At 39.6% G+C, this 27850-nt stretch overlaps 1 protein-coding gene across 2 annotated transcripts; it reads right to left on the bottom strand.

Annotated features, from left to right (window-relative positions):
* Positions 1-265: 265 nt before the first annotated feature.
* On the bottom strand, positions 266-27473 carry FZD6 (frizzled class receptor 6). Of its 2 annotated transcripts, XM_051785173.1 has the most exons (7): positions 27395-27473; positions 26568-26946; positions 10995-11191; positions 6960-7977; positions 4374-4522; positions 2664-3092; positions 266-2221 (listed from the first exon to the last, which is right to left on the bottom strand). In XM_051785173.1, the coding sequence occupies exons 2-7, from the start codon at positions 26745-26747 to the stop codon at positions 2065-2067; spliced, it is 2130 nt and encodes a 709-aa protein (XP_051641133.1). In that variant the 5' UTR covers positions 26748-26946; positions 27395-27473; the 3' UTR covers positions 266-2064. The 2 variants fall into 2 exon arrangements, with proteins under 2 accessions (XP_051641133.1, XP_051641134.1); XM_051785174.1 differs by lacking the exons at positions 266-2221; positions 4374-4522; positions 27395-27473 and having other exon boundaries at positions 2947-3092; positions 26568-27149.
* Between the last annotated feature and the right edge of the window lie 377 nt (positions 27474-27850).

The raw sequence follows: 27850 nt of genomic DNA, 5'->3' as shown, positions 1-27850 counted from the left end.
GGTCATGTAAGAGAGAGTGCTCTAAATATTAGGATGAAAGAACAACTTCAAGTTTCTTACTCCTTCATAACTCTGTGTTCATGTGAACAATTCCCAGCGTTGTTCTGTCTCAGTTTCTCACATAGGAGGAATAAAAGCACTGCAATACTTATTAACCCACAGAGCTCTACTAAGAAATACATTAGTGTTTTAGGTGCAAAATACTACAGTAGTAGAGTAACAAACATCTACACCTAGATACTATGAAATACCGACTCAGAAGCTCTTACTATACAACAGTATATTTTATTACTAACAAATACAGTAATAACAAAACTACTGAACATGTGTATAAAGTTACCTGATTACAAACAGAATTAGAAAAATGAAGGGTATTTATTGTGCATTTTCACAGGAGATTTTTCATCTTTCTCTTTGTACTTTTCAGTAGCAAGAATTCTGTGTATTTTTAATGGAGAAAGTCTAAAAGAAAGAGCATATCCCATTTAAGGCAATAAGTTACAAATGCTAAAATGCAGACACTGTAATATAAAGACATTCCATTTTTAATGTATGACGGATAAAATGAGTAACTTTGGTTTATCAGAACTATAGTTCCTGTTGTTTCAGCATTTACATGCCCTTTGTACCATGCAATTTTCATTGTTCAAAGCATCACCATGAATGCTGCCCAAACTCAAACACAGTAATTGCCCTGCATAATATCAAAATATTGAGAAATATTCTTAGTTATCAAATGCAAGATGATGGACAGTCTTACAAAATGCATTGACATGTTTTGAAAACAGCACAATCCTGTTTCCAAATTATCTCAAGTAATGAATCCCATTGGCTCTTAAGAAATCTTGAGTCAATTGAAGCCAAATGATGAAATTGTTATCCACATCAGTAGCTCTTGAGAACCACCCTATCATAAGAAAGGCTACATGTATTAAGGCCTTTTTGATTTAGAGAAAATACATTGCTGTAGCATATAGAAAACTAAGCTTTGTAGAAAAAGTATTAAGGCCATCTTCCGAGTAAAGAGATTGTTAAACAAGTTTGCATATTAATAATGCAACACGTTATTTTCTGCAAGATATTTCTCTACAGAATATATAAAAAATTAAGTTACTCTCATAGAAACACCATGAAATGAGCTTTCACTGCTCAGTACAAAACCCCAAAGTGTGTGCTTCAGATTCTGCCCACCAAGGCCAGGGGTCTGAAGTGTTCCTTCGGCACAATGCTCTGGAACACCAGGCCAGCAGAGGCTCCAAGAGACATTTTTCTGAAACAGTGCTGCCCCTGCTGCACCATCCTTGTGACAGGACACACAGGTGCCTGACCAGTCTCACCCCAGATAACAGTGCATGTCACAGATAGAGGTACAACCTGCTTTACTCAGAACTGACTCATGTTGTCTGATCACCAGGGGACACTTGGCTTCAGCAACCCCCTAATGGAAGCACGTGGACTTTCCCAAGTTTGTACAATACATACAAATACAGCAGTTCTAAAGATTGACCTTATGCAGTCAGTTATTTACAAAATTCATTTTTATGTACAAAATAAATTGCTATAATTCCAGATTCCCTTTCATATTCAGTGTACAAGCTACCATAAACCAGTGCTGTAATTGATACAACAGGACACAATTTAGAGAGTATTTATAAATTTGTGTATCCCTTATTTAAGTGATATTATTGTTTAAGAGACAGTAAAAAGACAAAAAATTAACAAGTGTTAAAAAATATTGAAGAGGCAGATAGAATTTTTGTATCTTGAAAAGTAACAGTTCTTTCTAAGCATTACTTTAATGCAATTCATTATAAAATGTTTGTCTCTCATCTTTTTCTTACATTACTGCCATGTCCTACAGAACTTCAAATTCCATTATTCCTGGATAGGATTAAATACAGTACATTATTGTTAGCTGTTTCCACAACAAAATATACATTTTTTAAGTGCAAAGCAAGATATGTGTGTTTTTTAATAAGGCACAGAATATCCATTATTTCCAGTGTAACACAGAATTCATGTCAGTTTTATAAACTGCAAATGTTCATATAAAATTTCAATCTTTCAAGGATTTGAACTGTTTCCTGAATCCAACTCTCTTCTGGTGTCTGAAGCTGAGTAGACAAGTAGGGATATGGAAGCTGAGTGTGAGACATCAGGTATTTGGGAACAGCTGCTTTGTAGTGGAGGAGATTCACTAAAATCATTTTTAGGAATTATTCTGCAAGTAATGAAAAAAAACACAGTAAATTTTAAGCACAGTGCATTACAATGGCAAAAAATTGAGCAATGAAATCATAATGTATTTTCAGTTGTATTCTTTTCAAGAGAATGCAATACAGTTCTGTAAACTTTTCCAAGCTTAGGGTCACTATTGTTGTTTTTCAGATCCATCACCATTGAAGTGCAGTCATAGATTTTTTGGAGCTGAAGCTCCAGCACTCAGCACTTACATGGAAAAGGAGAATCCTACAAATATACAAAATAGCCCATATGCTAAAGATACATGGCCAGGTGGAGCAGCCTGTAAGTTCTCTTGACAGCTACTGTGGGTTAGCTGCATATTGAGAGTACACTGATTCTTCAGAGAAAAGGAATAGAAAACTTACAACAATAGTGGTAATGTGCATAAACAACCAAATTATTGAGTTCAGGTGCCTTACCTTCCTTCACCTACTTTCTTCATACTCTCAGCCAAGCTACTCATATGACATGTGCTATCTGCTTTGTTTCTTCTTTCCACCTGATCCATGGTCAATTTAGAACCAGATAACATTTGATCTCCGCTGTTTTCACCTTCCTCGACCCTCCGGGCTGGTGTTCCGTCTGCCTCTATCTCTTTCTCAGATGTCTCTGGAGAGGTTTTAATTTCTGCAACAGTTTCTTGGCTTAAGTAATCATGATTAGTGATTGCTACTGCAGAAGTTCCATGATTTGTTGCACCACCCGTACTGGTACCCATTGACTTTGAAATGACTTTAAGTCTGTGTGAAGTTGACTTGTAGTGCTTCTTTTTGTGTTTAACTTTGGAATTGTGTCTCAAGAAAAATTCACATGACTCTTGCAGCACTCTTCGACTCTCACTTATTGGACTAAAAGAGAACACAAGCAGGTAACTGAATGAAGAGGATAACCTTGGCCATAATGTGATAAAGACTCAGACATAAAACTCTGACAGAACAGGAACCAGTGATGCAATCTGAGACGGATGTTAATGAAATTATATGTGAAAAGAAGAAAAAAAAAGTCTGATCATAATAGCACCAAAGTAATTATGTTTGTGGAACAATTAAATAAAGCAGATTTCTACATATCTTACTTCTGCAAGTTGGTCTTAATGACTTCAGTACAATAATGATCTAAGAGAGGAAAGAAGGATTAGCTCATAAAGCAGCTACATTATCAAGTTAACTTTTTATATAAAGTAAACCTCATTCAAATGAAGAAAGGTAAGCATTATAAAAATTACTTCATTATTTTTAAATCCTTGTAGCTGAAAGCAGTTAACATCTGAAATACAAGAAAAAATTATGCAGGAAATGGAAAAAGAGGGTAGAGGGAAAGGAAGCCATAAGCTGACCATCGAAGAATGTAAATGTAAAATAAAAGGAGCTTAAGGACTACTGCCTTGGGAAATCCAAAGAAATAAAACAATCTAAACCCACAGTATAATTTATAAGTATAATTTATAAGATAATCTAAAAAGAAATAATCAAGGAATAAGAAAGAATTGAAAAATTACAACAATGGAGATTGGAGATGAAAGAAATGGAGATGAAATTTATAAGCTGCTTAAATCCATAGATATAAATTTACTAAAATTAAGTAATAAAACTGAATACTTGTCTTTCAGAAAAAAAATAGAGAACACTAGATTTTTGCAATAAAAGTGATAGTAAGGAGAGTTCAATGAATATTAATTTTAAAACAAGATAAGCCTGGCAGAGAAGAAAAGCAGATGATATTATTATTGCATGACAGTAAACACCACAAAGTACTGTGTCAAATGAAGTGGTCACAACACATGAAAGGAACTAAACTGATGACTGAAATTATCTTCCCTCCTTCGACTCGAAACCAGAGATGTATTAGCCAGTGCTAAACACAGCAACATGCCTTCTGCTCTACAAAAGAGAAATCAGCAGAGGAAAAAAATTTCTATCTTCTGAGAATGTCAAAAAGTCACTGCATGTGTAAACCTTCCCCCGACTCCAATGGAATTTTGCTGATGCCCAAAGGCAGAATTTAAAGTCTGAAAAAGAAGTCTCAGGACAACATTTTGATTACCTGAGCTACAAATAAAGAAACATGCCTTAAAGCCAACTTTATAAGTATACACTTTAACAAACAGGAATAAAAAAAATTTTTCTTACTCTCTTTTGCGGTTTCTGTTGAAGAAATTGGCCCATTCAGAACAGGTCTTTTTACTTCCCACCCAGAACACTGGAGATATGCCGACAATTAATGTCAGCAAATATTTCATCAGAAACAAAAATATTTCTGGTCTTGCTAGTGCCTTTGCCTAGAAGATAAAGTTTAATAAATGCAAAGAAAAAAATACACTTGTTGATTTACTTTTTTAAATGCAGAAAACAAATGACGTAAATGAGAGACCTTCTCCTTATGGCTGTTGTTCTTTGCTGAGGCTTGTACTGCGGGCAAATGTTAGACATGTACAGTCAAGTCAGACACGGTTCATGTCTACAGCTGAACACACACAGAGATTTTTCAGAGGGAAATATTTTTCTTTTAAATTGAAAGGAAAGGTAATTTGGGGAACAATAATATTAATAAACCTGTTCTTCAGAGGTAAGTATGTATATATAAGATTTATCCCTTCAACTTAAAAGAAACAGCCAGCGGATCACAGAATCACAGAATGGTTCAGATAGGAGGGGACCTTAAACACCATCTACTTCCAACCACCTGCCATGGGCAGGGACACCTTCCACTAGACCAGGATGATCAAAGCCCCATCCAGCCTGGCCTTGAACATTTCCAGGGATGAGGCATCCACAACTTCTCTGGGCAACCTGTTCCAGGGCCTCACCACCATCAAAGTAAAGAATTTCTTCCTAATATCTAACATAAACCTACTCTCTTTCAGTTCAAAGCCATTCCACCTTGTCCTGTCACTGCATGCCCTTGTAAAAAGTCTCTCTCCATCCTTCCTGTAGGCTCCCTTCAGGTAGTGGAAGGATTAGTTGGGAGTTAATCAGATTAGACAGCATCTTCAAGGAGCCGCAGGGAACTACACAGTAGCTTTCTGTTTACTGCAAAATTAATCCACCTATTTGCAGAACTGTATCATAGGAGCTGAGACGTTTAACTCAGTAAGAGATCATTATCTTCTGCTCCCATTCTGCAGATTTAATTTATGTTACCTGGCTTATCTGCCAGCCCATCTATGAAAGTCACTATTTTTGTTAGGCAGGTAACATTAGCCGCTTAAACTGAAGTTTGTTTTCATTTGGTTTTGATCTGGCCAATGTAACAAGAGTCTACAAGCCAGCTCAGGTAAGCCAATGCTGAGCATGCCACTTTAAGCTACTCCACAATTAGCACACACTGTCTACCATAGGGACAGATCCCATAAAATAGATCTTTGTTAACATTTCCTGTTGCTATTTCTTCTTTCCAATAGGCTAATTAAACAATGAAAATACATGCTCTTTCCTGTGTTATTATGCCAAGCTCTTATATTTAAGCACTACAAAACAATGTTGTTGATTTATTTTTTTTAACATAAGTGTCTTGTTTTCAACCTTGTATATTCTAAACCATTTAGGCTGATACAGAAATCAGAATAAAACCCACTGAAGTCAAAATATACTTGTTAAGAAACAGTATTGGAAGCACAAATAACCAAGTTGTCTGTGAACTGTGCTACTCTCAGCTTACACTGACTTCAATCCAGAGGATAATAAATAATGTTTAAGGATGTAAGAGATCAACCCTTATAATTTCATAATGCCTGTGTTTATATTCCTCATTTTAATGACATTTTACTGCAGCAAAAACATAGACAATAAGTGTAATGCAAAGAAAGATCACATAAGACACTTGCATTTCTCTTAGGGATGTTTGCTTGTATGTTTGTTCTTAAATGGAAGGAAACAAACTACAAATTACTTGTAAGTAATATTACAAATTACTTGTAGGTAATTTGTAATATAAAACTCCTTGCAATTGCAAGAGATTTAATCCACAGAGAGCACTGAACACAGGCAGATTTAATTTAAAAGCTTTTCCAAGGAAGTTTTTTAGGAGTCAAATATTAAATACAATCACCTCCATAATTTAAAGTGCTGCTGAGGTTTTTTTCTTTATTTGCTTTTTGTTTGGTTGTTTTTCATAAAGAATTCTTTGCATTTCTGAAAATCAGTCTGCAAATGACAACTATTGTGGAAAAAATATACTGGAAATTTGTTCTGTAATTTCAAGTGTTCTTGAACGCATTTCTACAGTTCGAAGAAAAAAAAAGACAAAAGTGATTTTAAATCTCTGGTTATAAGCAGCATTTAAAATTCCATTTAGTCTGGATCTTCACGAATCACTATTTCAGCTTCAACGGAAATTGATGAAAATTCAACTTATGCACTTTGATACTGAGCTAGGCACCCAAGTACTGAGCAACTATTTAGGAACAAATATCGTGAAGAATGATCCTCCTCCAAGGCAAATTTGTACCATGAAGTTCAAAGAAAGGTTATATATTCTGTTAGAGCTGTGAGTTGGAATTTATTTGCTGAGTGCTACGAACTCAAATTAGTGAAAATTTTCAAAACAAAAGTATCATTCCACTGATTTTGACTTAAAAAAGAATTAATCGCTCTATGTTCTTGAACTGATTACTTAATGTGAAAATAACTTACTCATTGCATGGCAGATACAGTGAAGCATAAGGGGTTTTGTTAGTTAACTTTACAGTATTATTTATAAAGGAAACTGTTACTTGCCTGATAAGGACAAGGAATATGGTACTGGTCACAGTGGTCAAACACCCAAGTCGTTTCCCAGATTTTCCGGTTCACCAGTTCATAAACATAACATCCAAGAAGTGCTACCAGTGGCACCAAGTACAAACCACTAAAAACTCCAATTCTGATCATGAATTTCTTTAGCTTCTCCTGGTTCCTGCCATCGTGTTGGATGACTTGGCGCACGTGATTTAAAGAAATAATACCAGCTAAGAGAAGAGAGAGACCGAAAAACACACAAAGGCACAGCGGCAAAAGCACAAAGTACAGAGAGGCGTCCAGATCATAGAGACCCACAAAACAAACTCCACTGATATTGTCTCCTTCAACTTTGTTCATCGCAAGGAGCATAATGGTTAGAAAACCAGGTATTCCCCAGGCAACTGCATGGAACCACATGGCCTTTTGTGCAATAGCTTCGCAGCTCCATTTTCTTCCCGCTGCAAGGAACCAAGTGATTGTAAGAATCACCCACCAAATAGTTCCTGCCATAGTGAAAAAGTACAAAACCATGAAAAGGACAGTACAGGCTTTGTTTTGGGAGCCAAGAACAACTGTTTCACCAATTTCTAACTTATCATCTGCCTCATTACAGGCAGTTTTGTTCCCAAGTAAAAATCCAATAAAGTACATCAGAGAGACTATGCTGTAACAGACAGAGTAATATATGATCGGTCTCTCTGGGTACCTAAACCTTTTAACATCAATCAGAAAAGTCAGGAATGTGAAAAGTGTAGCACAAAGACAAAAGATTGAAACTATTCCAATGAAGCTTTTTGCCACATCCAATTCATAATTTTTGAAGTACATATTGGGACACGGGGGTGCGCACTGATCAATTCCTAGAAACTTGTAGCCTTGTTCATTGGTAGTGTGGAGGTGCCGGGGACACCAGAATCCATAATCCCTTCGGATCTGGACTGGGGTCTTCCGAGTTCCATGTACGTTCGTGGTTACAGCAACAGTGGCAGGAACGGTCTCATCACAATTAGTTAGTCTGAATAAATAAACAGAAGAGGAAATATCTCAATACCCCTCATTCTCAACTAGAATTACTTTCTAGAAATATGAAAAAAATCTGATTCTAAGCATTGTTAAATTTTACAGATAATGCAAATGTGCATTATATAAAAAAATAAATCAGATGGCACTATAAAAACCAAACTTAAAATTCAGAAGACTTCAAACACATTTATTTAACTGTTGCTCTGTAGCTGTTGTTTCATAAGCTATAAAACCACTACTCAAATTGCAACCATTCTTTTAGAGTTTTAAATTCTACTGAACTTCTACATACTTATATCAAATGTATGCAGTAGGGTTTTTTTTAAATTTGGATAACAATAGACTGTTGCAGACAGCAAAAAATCTTGTCAAAACCCAAGCTGCAATCAATCAAGGAAGAAGGTTGACATCATTAATTGATGACTAGTACGTGATCATTATTATAATTTTTTGTGTTATACTGCTATCTCATTGTCAACAACAATAAAATATCCAACTGAAAAAAATACAAGCAGAAAATACAAGTACTGTAAAAAATTAACAATATTTTAGCAATTTTATAGCTCTATGATGTTCTTTTAAAAACTGCTCAAGACTCAATTGCTCCACGGTTTAATTTGACACAAGAGGTGATCTTTTTACATGGATAATATCATATTAGCAGTGCTGGACTTATATTCAGACTAGATTATATAACTCAAGCAGGTCAGCATTTGCTCACACTGGGATTTATGCTCATATGCATTCCAAGCTTAAGTGCACGTTTAAAAAGAACAAGTTTTGCATTCTAGCTTTTAAAGTAAGATTCTGTTATCTCAACAGTCTTTGTCAAACACTATTACAAGACTCAATTCAGTTTGCAAGCTCAGCTTGAGCTAAAAACCCTGTCAGTTCTTTGTTTCTCTGCATTATCATGCTGTCCAAGTAAATCCAGCCTAATGAAGAAAACTGATTCTGTGGCAGACTCTTTCATTAACCACAGGCCAGAGCATGATGCATGGACACATTCACCCATGTCTTAATTGGCATTATGTATGTCTGTAAGAAAAGTACAAAGATCAGTGTTTACAGAGCCATAGTGCTCTCTTATATGGTTCCGAATCATGGGTCATCTGCATCTCCTAGAACACTTCCATCAACGCTGTCTCCGTACAATCCTAAACATCCACTGGTCAGATTATGTGACCAATACATCTGTTCTAGAACAAGCAGCAGTCACAAGTATTGAGGCCATGTTGCTGAGAACACAGCTGCGATGGGCAGGGCACGTCTCAAGGATGAAGGACCACTGCCTCCCTATGATCCTGCTTTATGGTGAATTTGCCACTGGCTGCCGCAAGAGAGGAGCCCCGAAGAGAAGATACAAGGACTCCCTGAAACAACATCTCAGCCTTGGCCATATTGATCACCATAACTGGTCTACTCTGGCCTCCAATCGGGAGGTCTGGAGACACCATCTATAACGCTGCTGATTCTTTTGAGAAAGCACACAGGATCACTCTCGAGGAGAAAAGACAACGCAGAAAGAATCGTGCCTTGCAGAATTTACCACCTAAGGAGTCTTTCTGCTGTGCCTTTTGCAACCAGACGTGCCTGTCTAGTTTTGGCCTTTTTAGCCACCAACGTGCTTGTAACAAACGTGGGTAGAGCCCCCCCCAAATCTTCGTTCACGAAGCCCAGCCATGATGATTGTAAGAATACAAAAGTGTGAATCTCACTATTCCAGTTACTTCCCATCCTCATACCAGAAGGCTCCAGCAGCAGAATCTCTGCTGCTGTAACAGCCTGCATTTCACGGACTTCTCAGTATTGGCTACCAGAGAGACATCACTTCACATATGAACAGAGAAGCTTCATTTTCAGTAAATACTAGCAGCAATAAAATAATTTAAAGCTGTAGTAAATCCAGCAAAAACCCATAATTTATTTTAAAATATCACATCTTGAGTAACTGGATTCATTTGTAATTTTCCTGATTTTTCAAAACAATCCTTGAAGATATTTGCTGTGCCCCTTCAGGGCAGTACTGTTGCACAGAAGCTCACACTAGATGGGAAAAGTTGATGCCTTCTTGTTTTAAAACCCCACAACTTCTATTTTTCTGCAGAATTACGGGAAATGGCATTAATGCCACTTGTCATATTCACTCCAATACTGATTTCTACCACAGGTCATGCACAGGACTACTGTCCCAGCTTTCCCTCAGCCTTACCACAGATTAGCAACTGCATGGGGATTAGAAAAATTATTTGAGTTTCCAGTCTCTGCTCCTTTCCTGTACCTCTTGACCTGATGTGTGTTAAAAAAAAAAATCTGGCCTCGATAATTTATAAATATCCACAGTTGAAGGTCAGAATCTCAAGAAAATTGCACTGGGGTGCTTTCAGTGGTTTCTATTTAAAATATATAGACATCTTTTCACCAAATATTTTATTATCTATCTGAAAAAGACACATGAACACCTTTGAGAAATAGCTGAAATTTTAAAAGAGAGTTTGGGCAGGCAGTACAGGAAAAGCAACACAAGATTAAGTTTGCACATTTAAGCAGTTAGGAATGAGATAAGGCTTCTACTATTTAATGCTCAAATACAGAATATTCTGTATTTCATTATCTTACGAGCAGTTACTTCTAAACTCCCTAATCAAGTAAGCATGATCATCCCTAGTTTAGAGATCAGAAACCAAAGCAAAATCTAGGCGGTAACATATAATATTTTAAACTTTCAGAAATTTACAGTAAAAAAGCTTCCTTTTGCAGGGATCTGAATACTGAACTGTTGCAGAGCTTTGTTGCCAAAAAAGTCACAAGCAGAAAATGCAGGTGATCATTTGAATAATGAAAAAGTTTTACTGAAGAAATGGTCCCATGCATAAGCACTGCAGGGTCAGCGTAATAAGGAAGTTACAGCAAGGTGATATTTAACATTCTGCCTCAGATTTTCAACTCAGTCCAGGTCAAATATGAAAGTATCACTCCCACCACCTGTCAATACAAGAAATACCCCACCTGGCACATTCCAGCTCTTCAGGCCACGCAATTCCAAAAGTGTCCATCAACTGCTTACAGTCGGAATACACTTTCTCACAGAGGCTTCGACAAGGGTGAATCACATGAATTTGATCCAGGCAGGCAGGGACAAAGGCTCTACACAGAAATGTGTGGACGTCTGGTGAACAGTGAAGATTCATAAGAATAAGAAAAGGCTACAGGGAAGAAAAAGGCTTTGGTTAGCAATCTAAAAAAGATAATTCAAGGCATTAAAACTAACTTTCATCACTATGGCTCACATTTGATCCCCTGTACGTTTGAAAAGATACTAGAAAATAGTGTTTGTTCAGCAATTGCGAAAAAGCAAAACCTGCTGGTCTGAGTAGCAAGAAGCTTCATTAGCACTTCCAGCCCAGCCCTTGCCCCAGGAATCTTGGCCAATCTGTGACTATTCGAACCTGACTTTTCCTACTTGTCAACGTTAGAAATCTAAAAGGTATTGCGAAAGCCCAGGATTTTTAAAAAATAGGGTAAAACACTGAGCTCCTTTGTACGCCAGCTTCTAAACAAGTGCCCTGAGATTTTTAAAGGTGTGTCTGTTCCAGTAGTTCCTGTTAGATTACATTTTCAGTCCTAAGTGCTGCATTGTACTCATCTTCTCTCATGCTGGAGAAGTTTGGGGCTTTTTTGATTAATGAGGTCCAAATATCATTATTTCTCATTTTTGAAACATCTCATTTCAAATCTCTCTCAACATGACTGCAGTGAGTAACTGATGACTGTTCTTATTAGAGAATTCATAGAATGAAATTTAACCCAACCTTTTTCTGCCCAATGCATTCAATTCATTATTCACAGTCAGAGAGGTTTTTAAGGAAAAAAAAAAGCCAACCTTCCTGCTCTACATTTTATCAGTTTTACTATTAGGGCAAATTGTTTTAGGCAAAATACTACCATGTGGTTAAATTTCAGACAAACCAGGAGTTGGTGGTCATTTTTGCAAGTGCTTCTGAGTTCAGAACAGCATCCTCACTTCCATCAGCTTTTCAGTATCCCAAATATACACTTACCTGAAGAGCAAGTCTTACTAATGAACATGCAGTTTAAAAGAAAAGACATTGGCAAATAAATTTACGCTTTCAAACTGGAGTATCTACAAGTCCTCAAAGGACCTTGGTAATAAACACAGGAATGTGTGGGGAGAGGAGAAGAAAAGATCAGGCAGAGCAAGAATGACATAAAAGTGCTTTATGAAAAAAGACAAAAAAATTGTTGGCACTGCCCTTCAGAGCACTCCAGCTGTGTTCTGCATCTGCAGACACCATGACAGCAGGCACACAGAAGTCTGATCCCCTCTCTGAACGTCTGCTCTGGAGCCGCCTTTGTATAGGAACCCAAGATCTGAGTATTTCATGACAAGGAGAGAAATGTTGCCCTGGTATACTGTCTTCCAGTTCTGTAAGTTGGATTATTTCCTAAACACTGCATGGCTTCACAGGAAAAAGTAGTCAGGTGCTAACCCTAAATGAATTAAATTCCCTCTGCATAATTATGATGCTTCTTTTCTTTTCAATTGTTAATTTATATTTGCTCTGTTCTTCCCGGCACTTAGGATAAAATAAAGACAATAGCCTAGGTAGTCATATTCAACTCCTATAGAAATTGTGTTTACTTTTGACATTATGTCTTGCACAGATTGTCTTGATTGTTTTGAATTCTTCCTTTTTGTCACCCATAGTTCATCTCAGTTGATAAAAAGTAATTCTCTAGAGCAAGTTTTGGGCTGCCAGTCAAAAACTTTCACAGAATTCAGTAAAACAGAAATACCTTCTCTAGAAAAGTAAGGATTTTTAAAAAACACAATATTTTTATCTATACAAACAATTTTACCAGCTCTTTTGATAAGCAACTAACAGTTTTTAAATAGAATTTTCCAACATAACTAATACAGCTATGTATTGTAAGCTCACTCCTTTGATATAGAAAATGAGTATAATGAAATCATTGGGTGGTAAAGAAAGTCAGGGCATAAAACCAACCTTTACCATTTTAACAGAGTTTCTGCTGTATAAAGCCACTTAAAAGCTAAAATATCACAAGAATCACTACACAATGATACTGTAAATCAGAGGTAGACAATGACAAGCAAAAATAAAATGTTTCCAAGACTTTTACTAAAGCATGTTGTTATTGGCTAAACACTGTTGTTTAAAGAACATATTTTATTTAAACCCAAAACCACCTTAACAGATAAGTTGAAAAATGCAAATTTTTAGGAAGAAAGCTATGCTTAGCCTGTAATGTAATCAGAGTAGAATTCCAAGGACTCAGCTGCCAAAAGTAATTGTTGTTACAATGTTTCTTTCAGCTAAAAATACTTACCTTTTGACACCTGAAAGTATGAACACAAGAGCAAGAAGTCTGATGTTCTGAAAACACAAGCCAACCTTACAAGTCAGACCATTTAGCTGGACACCCCATTCTCACCCTGACTGGTAACAAGGGGGATGTAACCAATCTGACATCTCTCCCAGTTTCCTACAACCAATGGTTTAGGAAACAAGCTGCAGATTATAACATGACCACTGTGTTGAAAAGACATTCACAAACCTTTCTTCCTGAAATGCATCTAATCCCTTTTTCAACCATTTAAGCTTAAACATTTTGTAAAATATAATAACTTATCTTACATAACTTATCTTGCATAATTTAAGATGAAAGATACTGCATTTTGTTTATTGTAACTCTTGGTTTTGCAACCTAATTTGTGTTTTAACAAACAGCTAACAGATTGCACTCTACTTTTTCCATATATTTATACATTAGTATAGTAATACTTTCAGTTTTGATTTCTATTCCTTTCATACTATACTTTGCCTTCTATTTACCTTGACTACATTCAAACACTGACCTCACATTTGTACAGTGGCAAAAACTCTTTCTGAGTGACAGCAACCAATTTAATACTGTGCCCACCCACTTGTACAGACAGTGGGAGTTATTTTTCCTCATACTTATTACTCTGGGAGTAATTTTTTTCCCATATGCATTACTCTGCATTTTCCAACCCTAAATCCCACCTACCATTTTATTGTCCAGCTGAAACTAGCAGATTCAACTGCTGAAAGAATCTGCAATTCTTTCATCGATTTTGTTTTCTCAGCAAATTTATTATCTATCCCTCTTCTAGGTCCATTTATGAATTAGTTGTGTATCAGAGGTTTCTGTACAGATAAGTAGGGGGAACCACTCTAGTTACTTATTTGGTATAGCATGAAACCATCAGTTCATGATTTAATAACCCTTACTGTGAAAAAACATTTATTTATTCATACTTTGCTTCTTAGGCAGGGAGGCATTGGAAAATAAAGTCCCCAATGGGTTACCAGCAGTTTCTTTAAAAAAAACCATAGGTTATGACCATGTCAAAACCTTTTTGAAAACTGAAGTATAACATACTGTCTGAATTACCCCTTTCAACAAATACATTGAGTCCCTCAAAAAACTCTTAACAGATTTTACAGCCAATGAGTTCCCGCAACCGAAAAACCTCTATAAAATGTAAAACTTTGCCTCAAGCACATACAAATGGGATTTGTAAAATACAAATTTATTTTCAGCAACAGCCTACTTTTACCATTTAAGAACAGCAGAAGTAGTAGGGAACTGTGTCTGGAACTCTGCTAACAATTAGGTATCTTTAAATGTGGGCTTCACTTACAGTTGGTCAATTTGGAAAAGTTTCATCAGAGAAAATAGCATGTCTGCAGTTCCTGATGGACCATAAAAGCAAAATCTTACCAAAACCAAAGTATTTTCTCCCCCAGCTGCATTGTCTGGAAGGAAAAAGTGCAGAGCCAAGATCACAAGCTCACTGACAGTAAAATTCAGTTGCTTCAAGACCACTTCATCTGAACCATGGACGTCCCAACAACAAACCATTTTTTATGCAAGTGATTAGTTGGGTAAGCTGCACGTATGCACACACTGGTGTCCTGAGTATGCAAGTCTGGGATTAAACTCAGAATCTTGTACCATAGTCCTCCCCTCTTCAGGAAGTTCAGGGTCTGCCCGTGGCACAATCAAACAACACAGGCTCTTCCAGGAAACTAGGGCACTTGGCATTTCTAGCATTAGCAACCACTGCCCTGTCATATGAAGAAGAGAGATGAAAATCTGCAGATTTGGTGATGGCAATGCTAAAAATAGAGTGAAGGCAGACTCTTTAAAAACCAGAAACATGGCTAATGTAAGTCCTAAAATAAAAATTCTCATCTTCTTAACAATGGGAAACAAAACTCAGTAAACATAAGGCAAACTAGAATATAGTAACAATCTAAAACCAACCAACCAACCAAAACCCCAAACAAACAAAGACCCAAAATCCAAACCAACAAACTAATAGCAACTGTAAAGTCAATGATGATGTAGTCTTTAACAGCAGGAGGGGCACTGCCTCAAGCAGTATTAGTGAAGAACTGAGGACTGTGGGATGCAAACTTTCCACTAACAAAACACCAACATCTGACTTAGTAAATTCTAGATTCCTTATGAGGTGTGTCTATGTTATATCTTCTCCAGAGGCAAAGCCCAATTACTTCAGAAATCCAGTGTGGTCCTACAAACAGTGACACAACTAAGACAAGCAAAAACAAATGTTACAAAATACAGAATAAAGGTCTAGGTGCAAACGTGTTCTTAAACGAGCTTTACCAACAAGCAAATTGCAATCTAGAACTGTACATGGATCTTGTACTCAGGATGCTTCTGTTTTGTGCTTAGCAGGCTTACAATTCCAAGACACAAGAAAAACAAGCTCATTATTCCAGGCAGACACTGAAAATGCTCTCTTGTACCTCATTTCAGTTTTATCCTGGAGAAAAGCATTACCAGAAATGATGAGACGTCTCTGGGGTTGGGATGTATAATAACTACCAAGATATGTCAAAAAAGTAAGGGAAAATATTCTTCTGTACTCTGCTGATTAATGTCACAGAGATATTCAGATAATATAGAAAACATTGGATTGAAATATCAAGGTCTTTGTTAGAATCAGCCACAGCAAACCTTGATTGTAAGAGACAGGAAATATCTTGAATTGCTGAGATATACAGAGGATTAGAGCCTTAGTTCAGCCACTGGAGCCAGGTATCTAAGAGAGTAACAACCTATTTTCCTAACTACTGAGGTGTAACTACAAGTTAAAACATTTAGCTTAGTTAACCCAGTCAACACTGAGGTTTACTAAGTTAAACAAGGACAAACACCAGCTGTCTCAGTGTTAAGCAGTGTCACCTCTTTCTTGGTTTCATACAAATCTTGTGACCTAAAGCAACAGCATGACAACCTTGTTGGTTACATAACTGTGTATTTCAGTCTCTGAAGCAAAGGCAGGCTTAAATCTGTATTTCTACAATTATACTACACTGTGTACCCGAGATTCCTACCTATATTAAAGATACACACTGTTATTCATGAAACTGTGTATCTGCTTTACAGGAAATAACACCTACCTAAATAATGGAGTCATAGAGTATCTCAAATTGGAAGGGATGCATAAGGATCACCAAGTTCAACTCCTTTGCTCCTCACAGGACACTTTCATGATTAATAATTAAAAATTAATTATTAATAATTTACAGTACAAACATGCTTACTGTCTAGGAAGTGTCACTATAGAATTGAAGTACAGCCCCAAGCCCCAACCCAAATATATGTGTATACATATATGTTTTCAGATGTGATAGTTAGGAAATACAGCCACTGTCAATCATAGTGTACATAAATGGTCTCAGAATAAGAGACAGTAATTACTCTTTATATTCACAGAACTATACTAACAATTAATCTTCACAGTACCCTTAGTCACTTTTACAATGATAATCTGTTTCAATTAAAAACAGCAGAACAAGTATGGCACGGTTGATTTAATCCTACACTGTTGTTACAACAGAGTTATTCTGGACTGGATGCAAACAAGATTAGCATCATGCCCAGAGAGATTAATGCCTTCATATAGTATTCCTAGATGGGCTGGCAAGGGTGGCAATTTGCTGATGGTCACAGTGAATCACCTGCCAAGAATCTCTGACTCCTAGTTCATGCACAATTAACTAAGTCATGATAAATAAACATCCATCCCAACACATGAAACTAAATGAAGGATGAAATTTTCAAGTTCAATTAGATTCAAAGCAAGGTTGAGAAAAGAGTAGGTTCTTCCCATTGGAAGTTACATTGATGGATTTAGATCAAAGGCAAGTTAAAGACACTTTTAATTTCGTATGTAAGGATTTTGCAGGAGGCCAAGGCAGTTTAAGTGTCAGTGTCTTGTTGCTACATGTCTGCTAAAAGTTGCTACTTAACAGCAGAACTGCAAAACAGAAACATGGTGCGGTTCATGAAAGTTAGTGCAATGTCAACCATCCTTTAAATTACCATGGAACATGGTATAAACTCATCGGGGGGGGGGGGGGGGCATATATTCCATGTCCTACCTGAGTTGTGGGTAATAATCAACTACTGCTGGTAGCAGCAAGTATCAGTCATAATGTGTGTTTTACATGGGTAAGTTTTCAGGACTAAAATTCACTGACAGGAACAAAATATTTTAGATATGAATATATAAAATATATGCATTATAAATTTGAATATATATGTAAGTTTAATATACATTATTAGTGCATCCTAATTTGACAGAAGTAAAAAAAAACCATTGAAAGCACATGAATTTGACTTTTATTTTAATAAGCTGCTTTTAAACAAAGCAGCAATACTTTCTGCAGCTTTTACAACAGAATAAAGGCATATGAAGTCATGTTTAATTTAAAAGCTTGTCAAACATTTTTAAGACGTAAGCAATTTAACGTTTACATAAATAAGAATGAAGTATTCTGTTAAAGTACAAAGTAGGTTGCCTCATAGTTTAAAAGAAAAAATAGTTCAATTTCCTACTCAAGTTAAATCTAGAGTTTAAGGAGCTGGCAGAGGATGACGCAGAGAAAGAAGATAGTAAACAAGCAAGTGGGCCAAACAATGCTGCTCTGCAATGTTTGCAAAGATATGAGCCTATTTTTGTCCTTCAACTGAACAGCAAAGGCCAAACATGTACTTGGACTTTCAAAGGGCTCTGAACAAAGCAGCTCAACATGCAACAGCTGATAAGCCAGACTGTTCCCAGCAGTCCTCTCCTCCCACAGCCATGTGGGGCAGGAGCTGCCCACCAGTCAGCACCTGAAGCATCGCTGTTTAAAAGGCGAAAGTAGGATGGCAGCTGATCTTAAAAAACCCCTGTGCTATAAACTGCAGAGGCTCGGGGACTGGCCAGCCAGCAGCCAGGTGTCCCTGCTTGGTGGGCCTCAACCTCATCACTTCATCAAGCTGAACTATCCAGGCAACAGTTCAGATCCCGGGCTGTGCAACTGCTGAGGGAGCTGAATTACTCATCACCTACATGTTCAACGTACTGGCAATAAGAACAAATGTATCTGCAAAGTCTTCACCATGCAAGTCTTCACCCCTACACATGCAATAAACATATATATATATATATATATATATATATATATACACACACATATATATGTATGCATATACAGACATATTCAGGTCTGAACTTTCATACTAGCTTTGCAAAGTAGAAGGGAATATTAATCAGAAATCCAAACAGTGTAAGGAATAAGACATGTGGGGGAAGGATTTTCAATGGTCAGTAGGATAGCAAGGCACTCATGAACTTTAAGGAAAAAAATTAAGCAAACTCCAAAAAACTACTCCAACACCACACCTGGGCACTAAACTTGCCATTGACAGTATAAACAAACACAGACAAAGGAATATAAAGAAGGCTATTCTGCTTTTTACTTTTATAAGCTCTGTATTGTTTTGCATTAACTATATACAGTCAGAATATTCTGAGTTGGAAGGGACTCAACAGGATCATCAGATCCAACTCCTAAGTGAATGGCCCACACAGGGATTTAGCAACTACAGAATTCCTTTCTGTAGTAAAACAACATAGTTCCATGCTTCCCCTCTAAGTATTTTCATGTGCAAAATAAAAATACATATATCTGTGTCTTTTTTAACTGTAAAATGGTTATAAACAATGTAACAGGAATATTACATCTCACTAAGAAGTTATTCTGAAGCAAACTAAAGTACAAGAATTCCCAATACTTTCCAAAATAGCTTATTACCAAAATTCACTGCATCTTTTTGGTCCTAACCTAAATTATAGCTTGACCTAAATTATAGATATTCCAGCCTCTGCAATCTACAGTCCATAACAAACATGAGAAAGTATACTATACAGAGCATAACAGACAGACAAATAAATACATGTTAACTGAAGGAAAGTATACTGCAGGCCCTCAAACATCTGAAGTCTAGACAGAGCTTCATTGTATCTGGACTGCGGTAGCAGAAGAATGTCAATCTTAAATTCTCCACCTATGTGCCATACATTACAGGAGTAAATGGATTTATTGCTGAACCTTCTGTGCAGAATCCAATGAAGAGGATTTCCCATAACAATGTTTATAGACTGTCCATTATCTTTAAAAAAGCCCCCCATTTAAAATAAATTCCAGTAGAAGTCATTACTGCTCTGGTTCCAAAAGAGTCAGGGCAGATTCATGCTTCCCACTCCTCTCTGTGAATGTGGAGACACACTTCAGCAGAACAGCACCACCCAACTTACCGGAGTAGCAACCCTGCACCATTTCTTTCTTGCCTACTCCATGCATTTTTAAGCAGTCTTAAATGAAAATTTAAACCACCTTAAAAAATACCAGCTTTGTTGTGATGTAGGAGATGTGTAGCCAGGCATGCACAAGTCATCTGACTATGCTGAAGCCCATGAAGCTGCAGTCATCTACCACAGCACCTGCAGTTCTTACCTCTGTCTTCTGCTTTCACTGTTTCCAGCTGGTCACACTCTGAGATATTCCCCAGTTCTGAACGCTTGTATTAGACAGTGTTCCCTTATTGTTAGCCCACAGTACTTATTTTGGTGCCCTTCCCCACCATTATCTTCCCTCTTTCTCCCATTTTAAAAACTCAAAGCCACCTTTTCTTCCTCTCTCTCATCTTATGATCTGTGGTCTATGTTAACCTTCAGCATATAATGTTTACTTTCAAGCTCTACTCATACTCCCAGAGAGGTCCCACACACAACTGGATTCTTAAAACGGTGCACCTCGTACCTTCCTTGCAAGAGCATTATCTCATGTGAAGCAATATGCAGCTGGGACATGGTGCCTGGACAGATGGGTATTGCTAAGTCACCATGAGGCTGGATGGGCACAGTCCCTCTCCAAAGAACTGCTTTTAGTTTCTGCATGCAGGATAAATATGTGGAGAGTTTGGCCACTAAGTGCTTTGTGGCAGTAGCTACTGAGACTAAAGAAACCTGGTTATGCAGGCCCTCCAGGGAATACAGCATGGGCCAAACTTGGAAGGATGTGGTTATTCTTTGAAAGAACTTGATCTACCAGAAGTTTAAGTACAGGAAAGATGGGTGATCTTTTTTTCTCCCAGGAAGCTCTCATCTAGAGAAGCAGGTATCTTTGGTAAAAGCACATCCTTTTTGTCCTCTAAAGACCAATTATCCAGCCCTATCTCCCCCCATTTACAGTAGCTACTTACACACTCTTATGCACACCTGCACACCTCCCCTTCTTCTAATGGCTAAGCAGAAAGCAAGCAAGTCTCCACTCATCTCCACTTCGTGGTTCAGAAGAACAGGGCAGACATATGCACCTCTTCCTCTGGCAAGCAAATTAAGACTGTGTTACAGCAATCACAGATGCACACAATACACAGAAAAGACCCAAAAAGGCAAAGTGGGATAAAGGAACCATGCTTGCCCCTAAGGGCTGGTGAATCAACAGTCAACAGTGAGAGAGAGAAAAAGCCACCAAGTTCTGTGGTGCAGATATTCCCATCCCCTCCTCTGGAATGGAGTAGAGAACTAAAGGGATGACACAACACTAGTTTTAGAAATTGTTGTATTTAATCATTGCACTGTCAAACTAGAAATAAAAAAGCATGGACATTTGACCACATTCCCCATCTCATATGGCCCTTTCCTGGACCATTTGCTTTTTGTGGTCTTTATCAGTGAAGACATAGGCAACACCTTGTAGCCAAGCTGTCACCCTGAACATCACATCCATCCTCCATATGGAAAATTAAACCCACTGCTGGCTTTTCCCATTTCCAAGGAGGATGTGTTCCTCCCAATCAGCTCAGCTACCAAGCCCTAACCGCCTCCCATTGATGAAGGCAAAGAAATTCCAAACTCAGTAGCTCTGTTTCTGTTTTCCTTCTCAATACAAATAGCTTCAGGGAAGCTTGCATGACTCCATTCATCCACAGGTGTCCTCCTGGAGTAGGTTACAGCCACAGGACTAAGGCCATCACTCCACACTTAGAGTGCCTTGGTTTAGCCAGTGACCACATCTCACACAAGAGTATGGACCAGGGGGAATCCAAGATGCAGTCTGGACAGGGAGACTAAGAAACCATCACAGCAGCTACACGTGAACACTAGCCAGGGCACCGTGAAAGGGACAGGCATGCGCAGGAGATCAACAACAGGATATCATGGTATTTCCCAGAGGTCCTGTGTTGAGAAAGATCTGGAAGACAGCCTTCTGTAGGCCAGCTTCAGACCTCCTGCACAGGGGGACTGGCCTAAATCTAGCCCAGAGTAAAACTCCTCAGTCTCATGCAGCCAACAGGTAAGAAATGTGCTAACAACTTCAAGTAGTGATTCATTCCTGTAACACCTGTAACACAAATTACTTGCCAGTGTAGACATAGCCTCTTAAAATGGATAATGAGGAGGCTCTTGGAATCACTCTGTCAACACCATGTCCATGAACCCCAGTTACCATCTCTTCATCAAACACGCATCACTTTGGACCCCCGTGCATTCTAAACAACATCCTTTCAGAACAAAGAGCAAGGCAGTGCTAGTCACACTATCCAGCAACAAGGAATGCTGCTCAGAGAAAGCAGCAGCAGACTTTGTGAATGACTGATACGCTTAAAGCCAGTGTAATAGGATTACACACATTCACCTCTCTGGTTTCAGACAATCTGCGCAAGCTAACCATGCTTGATAATGGGCCTCAGTACTGAAGGTAACAAACACTTTTTTAATGGCTGTAATTTACTGCACCCATAGGAATCAGCAAAAACTGCTTATGAATGTGTTGCTGCAAGAACCACTGTAAGAACTAAAGATGGTGGATGTTTCTTGGGAACACTTGAGAGCAAGAGAGCACAAAAAATGAAAACAATTTAGTAAATTCACACCTGTGCTGCCTTGTAGGATATCCCAGTAATAAGCTTTTTACAAAACAGTATTTATTTCCCCAAAATTCCCAACCTACAGAGGTAGACAGGTTCCTCCTTCCTGTGTATATATATATAAATACACACAGACACACACATGTACCAATTTAAGCTTGCAGACAACGGTTTTTCAGGTTTTTTTAAGTATTGTTTTATTGAATTAACTGTAAATTTGTATTTAGTGGAAGCAAATTAAGCCATTACATTACAAATTTTAACTCATGCCATTTCAGTATTGAGCTTTTGAAGGTACTTCTTAAACCCCTATAAATGGTTTTGTTTAAACTGATCCCAGTTCTCACACAAATTTCTGCCACTGCTGCAGCCGGTTGCACTTAATTCTCCATAGATACACACATATTCTGGCACATGACCATGAACTCAGAAGTGAATGGAAAACTCAGTCCTGAATCATTTTTCCAGTCTCTCTGAGGTATTTTGTTGTTCTCTGTGTTTCCAGTGTTTTCCATAGTCTGCTTTAAAAAGTCACTGGCAAGCCTTTTCCCTTTGTACTTCTATAGACCTGTGGATCTTACCCATGTCAGGAAATCTTAAGGGTTTGTCTCCTGTGGACACATTCCAGAACTGCAGTAGAACAGATTAAGAGATATGAACATAAGTTACGACACAGTAATATTCTTTGCCTTGCTGGAATAATTCCTTATGTTGACAACCAGGATAGTTAAAGTAGGAATTACTCTGGAATTAGAGGTGACTTGATTTTGTGGATGACCACGAGGGGGAGTTAACACCTATTTAAGTACAGCTGTAATGAACCAGATCTTCTGCTGTGTCCATCTATTTGCCTCATCGGACAAACCCTAGATCTTCTGCCTCCCAATCTGAACTAGTAGTAACATGAGCAGTGTTACTGTTAGACTGCTTTGAGATACAGATATGGTAGACATCTGCAAACAATTCCACTGTGATGCAGCTGTTTAGCCAACATACACAAAACTTCACACCACAAAGTCATGTGGTTTTACTTTACTAAAATCACCACTTGTTGTGTAAACAGAACTAATCCAAATATAAAGTAAAACTCAAGAAGCTAAAACTCAGCCTGCCAAATTGAAAGCTCAGAATTAAACTAAATAAATAAATATGTGAATGGAGGGAGCAACTGGAAATTACATCTTTTTTATTACAGAAAATAAGATCCCAGAGGGACTATCATCACTAGCCAAAACATCCACAACAGAGGCCCTAACACTGAGTTAGTAATTTTCCTGCTCTCAGTGGTTCAGTGTTCTGATTTATAGCACATCATTACAAACAGCTGATACATGAGGCAGAATTGAAAGACCATGTATCAGCTGATTTCCTGGAGGGCAACCACCACCTGAGACAGTAGCTCCACATCATCCTCTCCTGGAAGATTACTATGAAGACACCATCCAGAAATACCAATTTAACACCTTTCCAGAAAGCAGAGAAACCATACAGAAGACTCTGCGCACCAGTAGATGGAAAGCACAGCTCTCCTGGTTGTGCTCTCTAACACTCTCTGAAGCAGAACACACCTGTAGAGCCTTGAGAATGGGACATCACGAGTTACCATGGTTCTGGAGAGTGAACTTCACCTTGAGGTGACACTTGTCCCCTTGACAAATCTTTATCCTTTTTGGGAGTAAGTACTCCCCAGAAGTTTTCAAAGGGAATAGGAACATAAACTGGCCTAACATCACAGCTCTTTCTGCACAAAATACTTTTGATTTCTTGAAGAAGTCTTTTCCCCTTTTCCTTGAGATTGCATGATTAAGCAGCTTACACAGAGTTAGTTAAGATACGGTGAGCAAAATACTGCAAGCATCAGCCTCAAAACCCAGTGAGACCTTACATCCTAAGGTATAAGTCTAATGCCCAGTCTTGAGAACAGGCCATGGGGAGAGGAGGAGAGGGGGAAGAGCAAGATAGAACTAAAAACCAAAGCCTTTAAGCATTCCTACTGAGGATCAAAAGAAAGTTTTAGCCAATGTACTATTAAAATTCTTTCTTTGGTATGAATGAAGTTTGAACTGCCAATTATAGAAAAATTCAAGCTCTTGAAACAACAGAAGTCTCCTCCACCTCCCAACCCACTGCCTCCTTATGGCTGCAAAGTGAAATGAAACACTATTCCCGAAGTCAGTAACTCCTCTCCCCCTGTTGCAACACCAAGTCCCCAGAAAAGCAGAACACGGTTACAATCCTGAGAAGGTCCTCTGTTGCAATCAACTAGGGACAAACTGTGCTGGTGCTGTTAGTGACACAGCGTAGAATCACACCAAAATGTGTAAGTGACATTGGTACACACTGGTCTCTCAGAAAAAAGGCCCAGCAATGAACCACCATAAGCTCACCACCTTCATTCCAAATCTAACTGCTAGCAACAGATTCAACACGAGCTACAAACAGAATGGGAGGAAACTTCCTGACCCTTTCACCAGGATAGCAGCTGTCTTAAAAATTCACTTTGACTAGGTAGTCCATCAGCACTGCTGGATCACAAATAAAGGCAGGCACACCACTACACATTAGGCAGTTTAGAAATGTCTGCACAGCACTACAGTAGTGAGGAATATCAAATTAGAGGTCATGTAGTAGCAATGACAGGAAGCAAATGAAACAGGGTAGGGAAATCAAGTGCGAATAGACACCGTTGTTCCCCACAGCCACCCAGTCAGTTGGCTAAGCAGTGACTGACCACTGCAGTAGTGGTTATAAGGGTGACAAGATGGAAAAAGAGGAAAAACAACAAAACTTCTCACTACCTCACAACTTTTTATTAAGTAGCTATATAAGGACAGGTGAGCCATGAACCCTTTCCAGAAGGAGCTCGCTCCACACATGCAGTAGGCATGAGTTACTGACAGTTCAGAAAAGTCAGTCACAGCAACCTAATAAAAATGGCTCTGTGGTCTCTCTGTCCCAACAACAGCATGACTGGAAGGCACAAATACTGACAAATGCTGGCTCAATGGTTGCAGTTAAGACACACCAAGTAAAAAGCAGCAGCATACCTGAGCAGATAAAGTGGCAGACATTGCAGGAAACATTCCTGACAAATGACAACTAGAGAAGGCACTGCACAGTTCACAACCGAAGCCTACAGCCTGACTACCAATTTAAAAGCCCACAGTTTGTCAGAGATCTGTAGCTAAATTCAGATGGCTTAACACTCGATACCAGAATTTCCCACACATTTACACCAGGCCGACAAAACCAATGCAAGACCAAAGCCTGTGCCATTCCAGGCTGGCAGCTGGAGGCCAAACAGGGAATCCTGATTATCCCAAGCAACACTAAAAACATATTTTGGCAACTGCACCAAGCTCCTCCTCCAAGCTCAGTAAAGAGTATGCAAATAAGATTTTAGTAACTGTAATCACCTCCAATACCACCTATAATTTTTTTTAAAAAAAACAGAAACCTAATTTTCAACTCACTTGTGTTTCACTTTCCACACAGTAGAAGACACTGAGCTTTTCAAGATGTGTGTTAAGATTTTCCCCTTTCTCTTACCACTGAAAAAGCCATTATTAAAACAGGTTTAAAACTTGTTTTACAAGCCTCTCACCCAGAGAGGCTCTTGCCCTTTACAGGTATTGCTATCGGCAAAGCCTTTCCACAAGGTAGCATATTCTCAAGGGAGCCACACTTACAGTTCAGGTAAGAAAAGTGCTTATTTTGAGTCAGAGGAAAAAAAAAAAGAGTAAAGTTGCTCTTTCAGTCAGAAGCTTCAGCATCCAATCAGAAGACAACAGAATGCAAAACCTGCAATGGCCAATAGGACTAAGAATAAGTTTAGGTGCCTCTCCTTAGTAGATATAAGCTGAGAGGTGCAATGAGCAACTTCCACATATGATTTTTGCACTGAGTTCAGGCAGGCCAGGATATCATTAGCTATTTCCCCAGAGAATTTCAACAATTGCTCTGTTAAACAGTAAGTGCCTGGGCTTATGTGATCAGCTGTGCCAAAATGCTCTGAATAGCCACATTGCTATGCTACACCCATTCCTCTTCCACTCTTAATACAGGATCCAAGGCGGGGTGAGGGAAGGAAGTCTGTAGCTCCCTTACACAGAGCTTATACAACCAAGGAGCTCCAGCACACACTGAAACACTTAAAGAAACGTTACTAACTAAACATTATCTGCTTTGTCACTAAGCATAACAGGTATCCCAAAAAACTTCTTAACGACAAAAAAAATTGTTACATACTACAGTAGGAGGGAGAGAACTTACCTCCATTTTGCGAGCAGCTGTGTCCTGATCATAGTGTCCCATGATGTTTGGGAAAAAAGTCATATTGTAAGGCATTCCTGAACATCTGGAGATAGTAACTGGCTCACATGTAAATAAACTGTGCCCTCGCACGAGGGCTAGAAGTAAACTGCAAGTCGCAGAGAACACAAGTGCTCCCATTTTGTCAGGATCTCCAATTTCAGTACATGGCTTTGTTCAGCAGTTAGACAGCCCGGCTTTTCACAGGGATAAAAACACACATCTTCCTCTGCTGGCTCCAGCACACGGCAGTAAGGCACACACAGACTCCTCACAGGTGCTTTAGGTGTTGCCCCATTTTGGCTGACCGCGATTTTACTAAATCCCTTCTTCTTCGAGCCTGTACGTGCAAAGACGGAGCAGAGCAGTGAACAGCAGAAACAACCCGAGGGCGACCGCCCGGCCTCCCCGCCGGCCCGCAGGGAGAGGCAGCTCGGGCCGGGCCGGTGCTCCCGCAGCCCTGCCCGGCCCCGCACACACGCGCGGCCGCGGCTCGGCACAGCCCCGCTCCCGCCGGGCCCCGGAGCCACCGCCGCACCCAACGTCCCGTTCCCAGCCCCGCCCTGGGAAGCGGCGCCCGCGGGCCCGGCGGAGCGGTCGGCCCAGGACCCGGGGCTCGGCGGGAGCGGCCCCGGCGCCACATCCCCGCCACGCCCGGGCCGCGCCCCCGCCGCCCCCTCACCGGGACCCGCCTCCCGGCGGCCACCCCGCAGCGCCGCCCCCGGTCGGAGCCGCCGCTCCCCGGGACAGGACGGGACGGGGCCCGGCGCGGTGCCCGCCGCACTCACCGGCGGCGGCCCCTCCGCGATGGCCGCCCCGCGGCACCTGCAGGATGTGGCGTCTGACGGGCGGGGCGGGGCGGCCGCACCTTCCCGCCCCGGCGGGGCCGGAGCCGGTGGCGGCGGGCAGGGCCCGTCCGGGCTGCGCGGGGCTGCGGGGCCCAGCGATCCGCCTGGGCTGTGCCGCCGCGGCCCCGGGGCGGTCCGTGCCCCCTCGGGTGGAGCCCCGGCCGGGAAGGGCCCCGGGACTGTAGAACAGACACAAATGGCGCGAAAAACCCCTCAAACAGACCCGACACTTGGCTTCTCGTGAACATCTCGGTATTAAATTCTGCAATGCACTGTATAAATGCTGAGGCAGCTTACAGACTTTCAAGTGTTGGAACAGGAGCGTGTCCTGCCGGTGGAAGCGATCCCGAGGATTGTTTCCAAACGCACCGGGGCCGCTGCCACGCGCGGGGACGC

This window comes from Manacus candei, unplaced genomic scaffold (genome assembly GCF_025592945.1).
Source record: "Manacus candei isolate 608988 ecotype Guabito, Panama unplaced genomic scaffold, ASM2559294v1 h1tg000019l, whole genome shotgun sequence".
NCBI classification, from domain to species: domain Eukaryota; kingdom Metazoa; phylum Chordata; class Aves; order Passeriformes; family Pipridae; genus Manacus; species Manacus candei.
This window is presented reverse-complemented; position numbering and strand designations above follow the sequence as displayed.

Excerpts from the sequence above, each read along its gene's own strand:
- FZD6 (XM_051785173.1), bottom strand. The coding sequence starts at position 26,747 with ATGGGAGCACTTGTGTTCTCTGCGACTTGCAGTTTACTTCTAGCCCTC. Across the intron at positions 7,978-10,994 it reads GAAGAGCTGGAATGTGCCAG|ACTAACTAATTGTGATGAGA; the intron begins GTGGGGTATTTC and ends TTATTTATTCAG. Across the intron at positions 2,222-2,663 it reads AAGAAAGTAGGTGAAGGAAG|AATAATTCCTAAAAATGATT; the intron begins GTAAGGCACCTG and ends CATTACTTGCAG.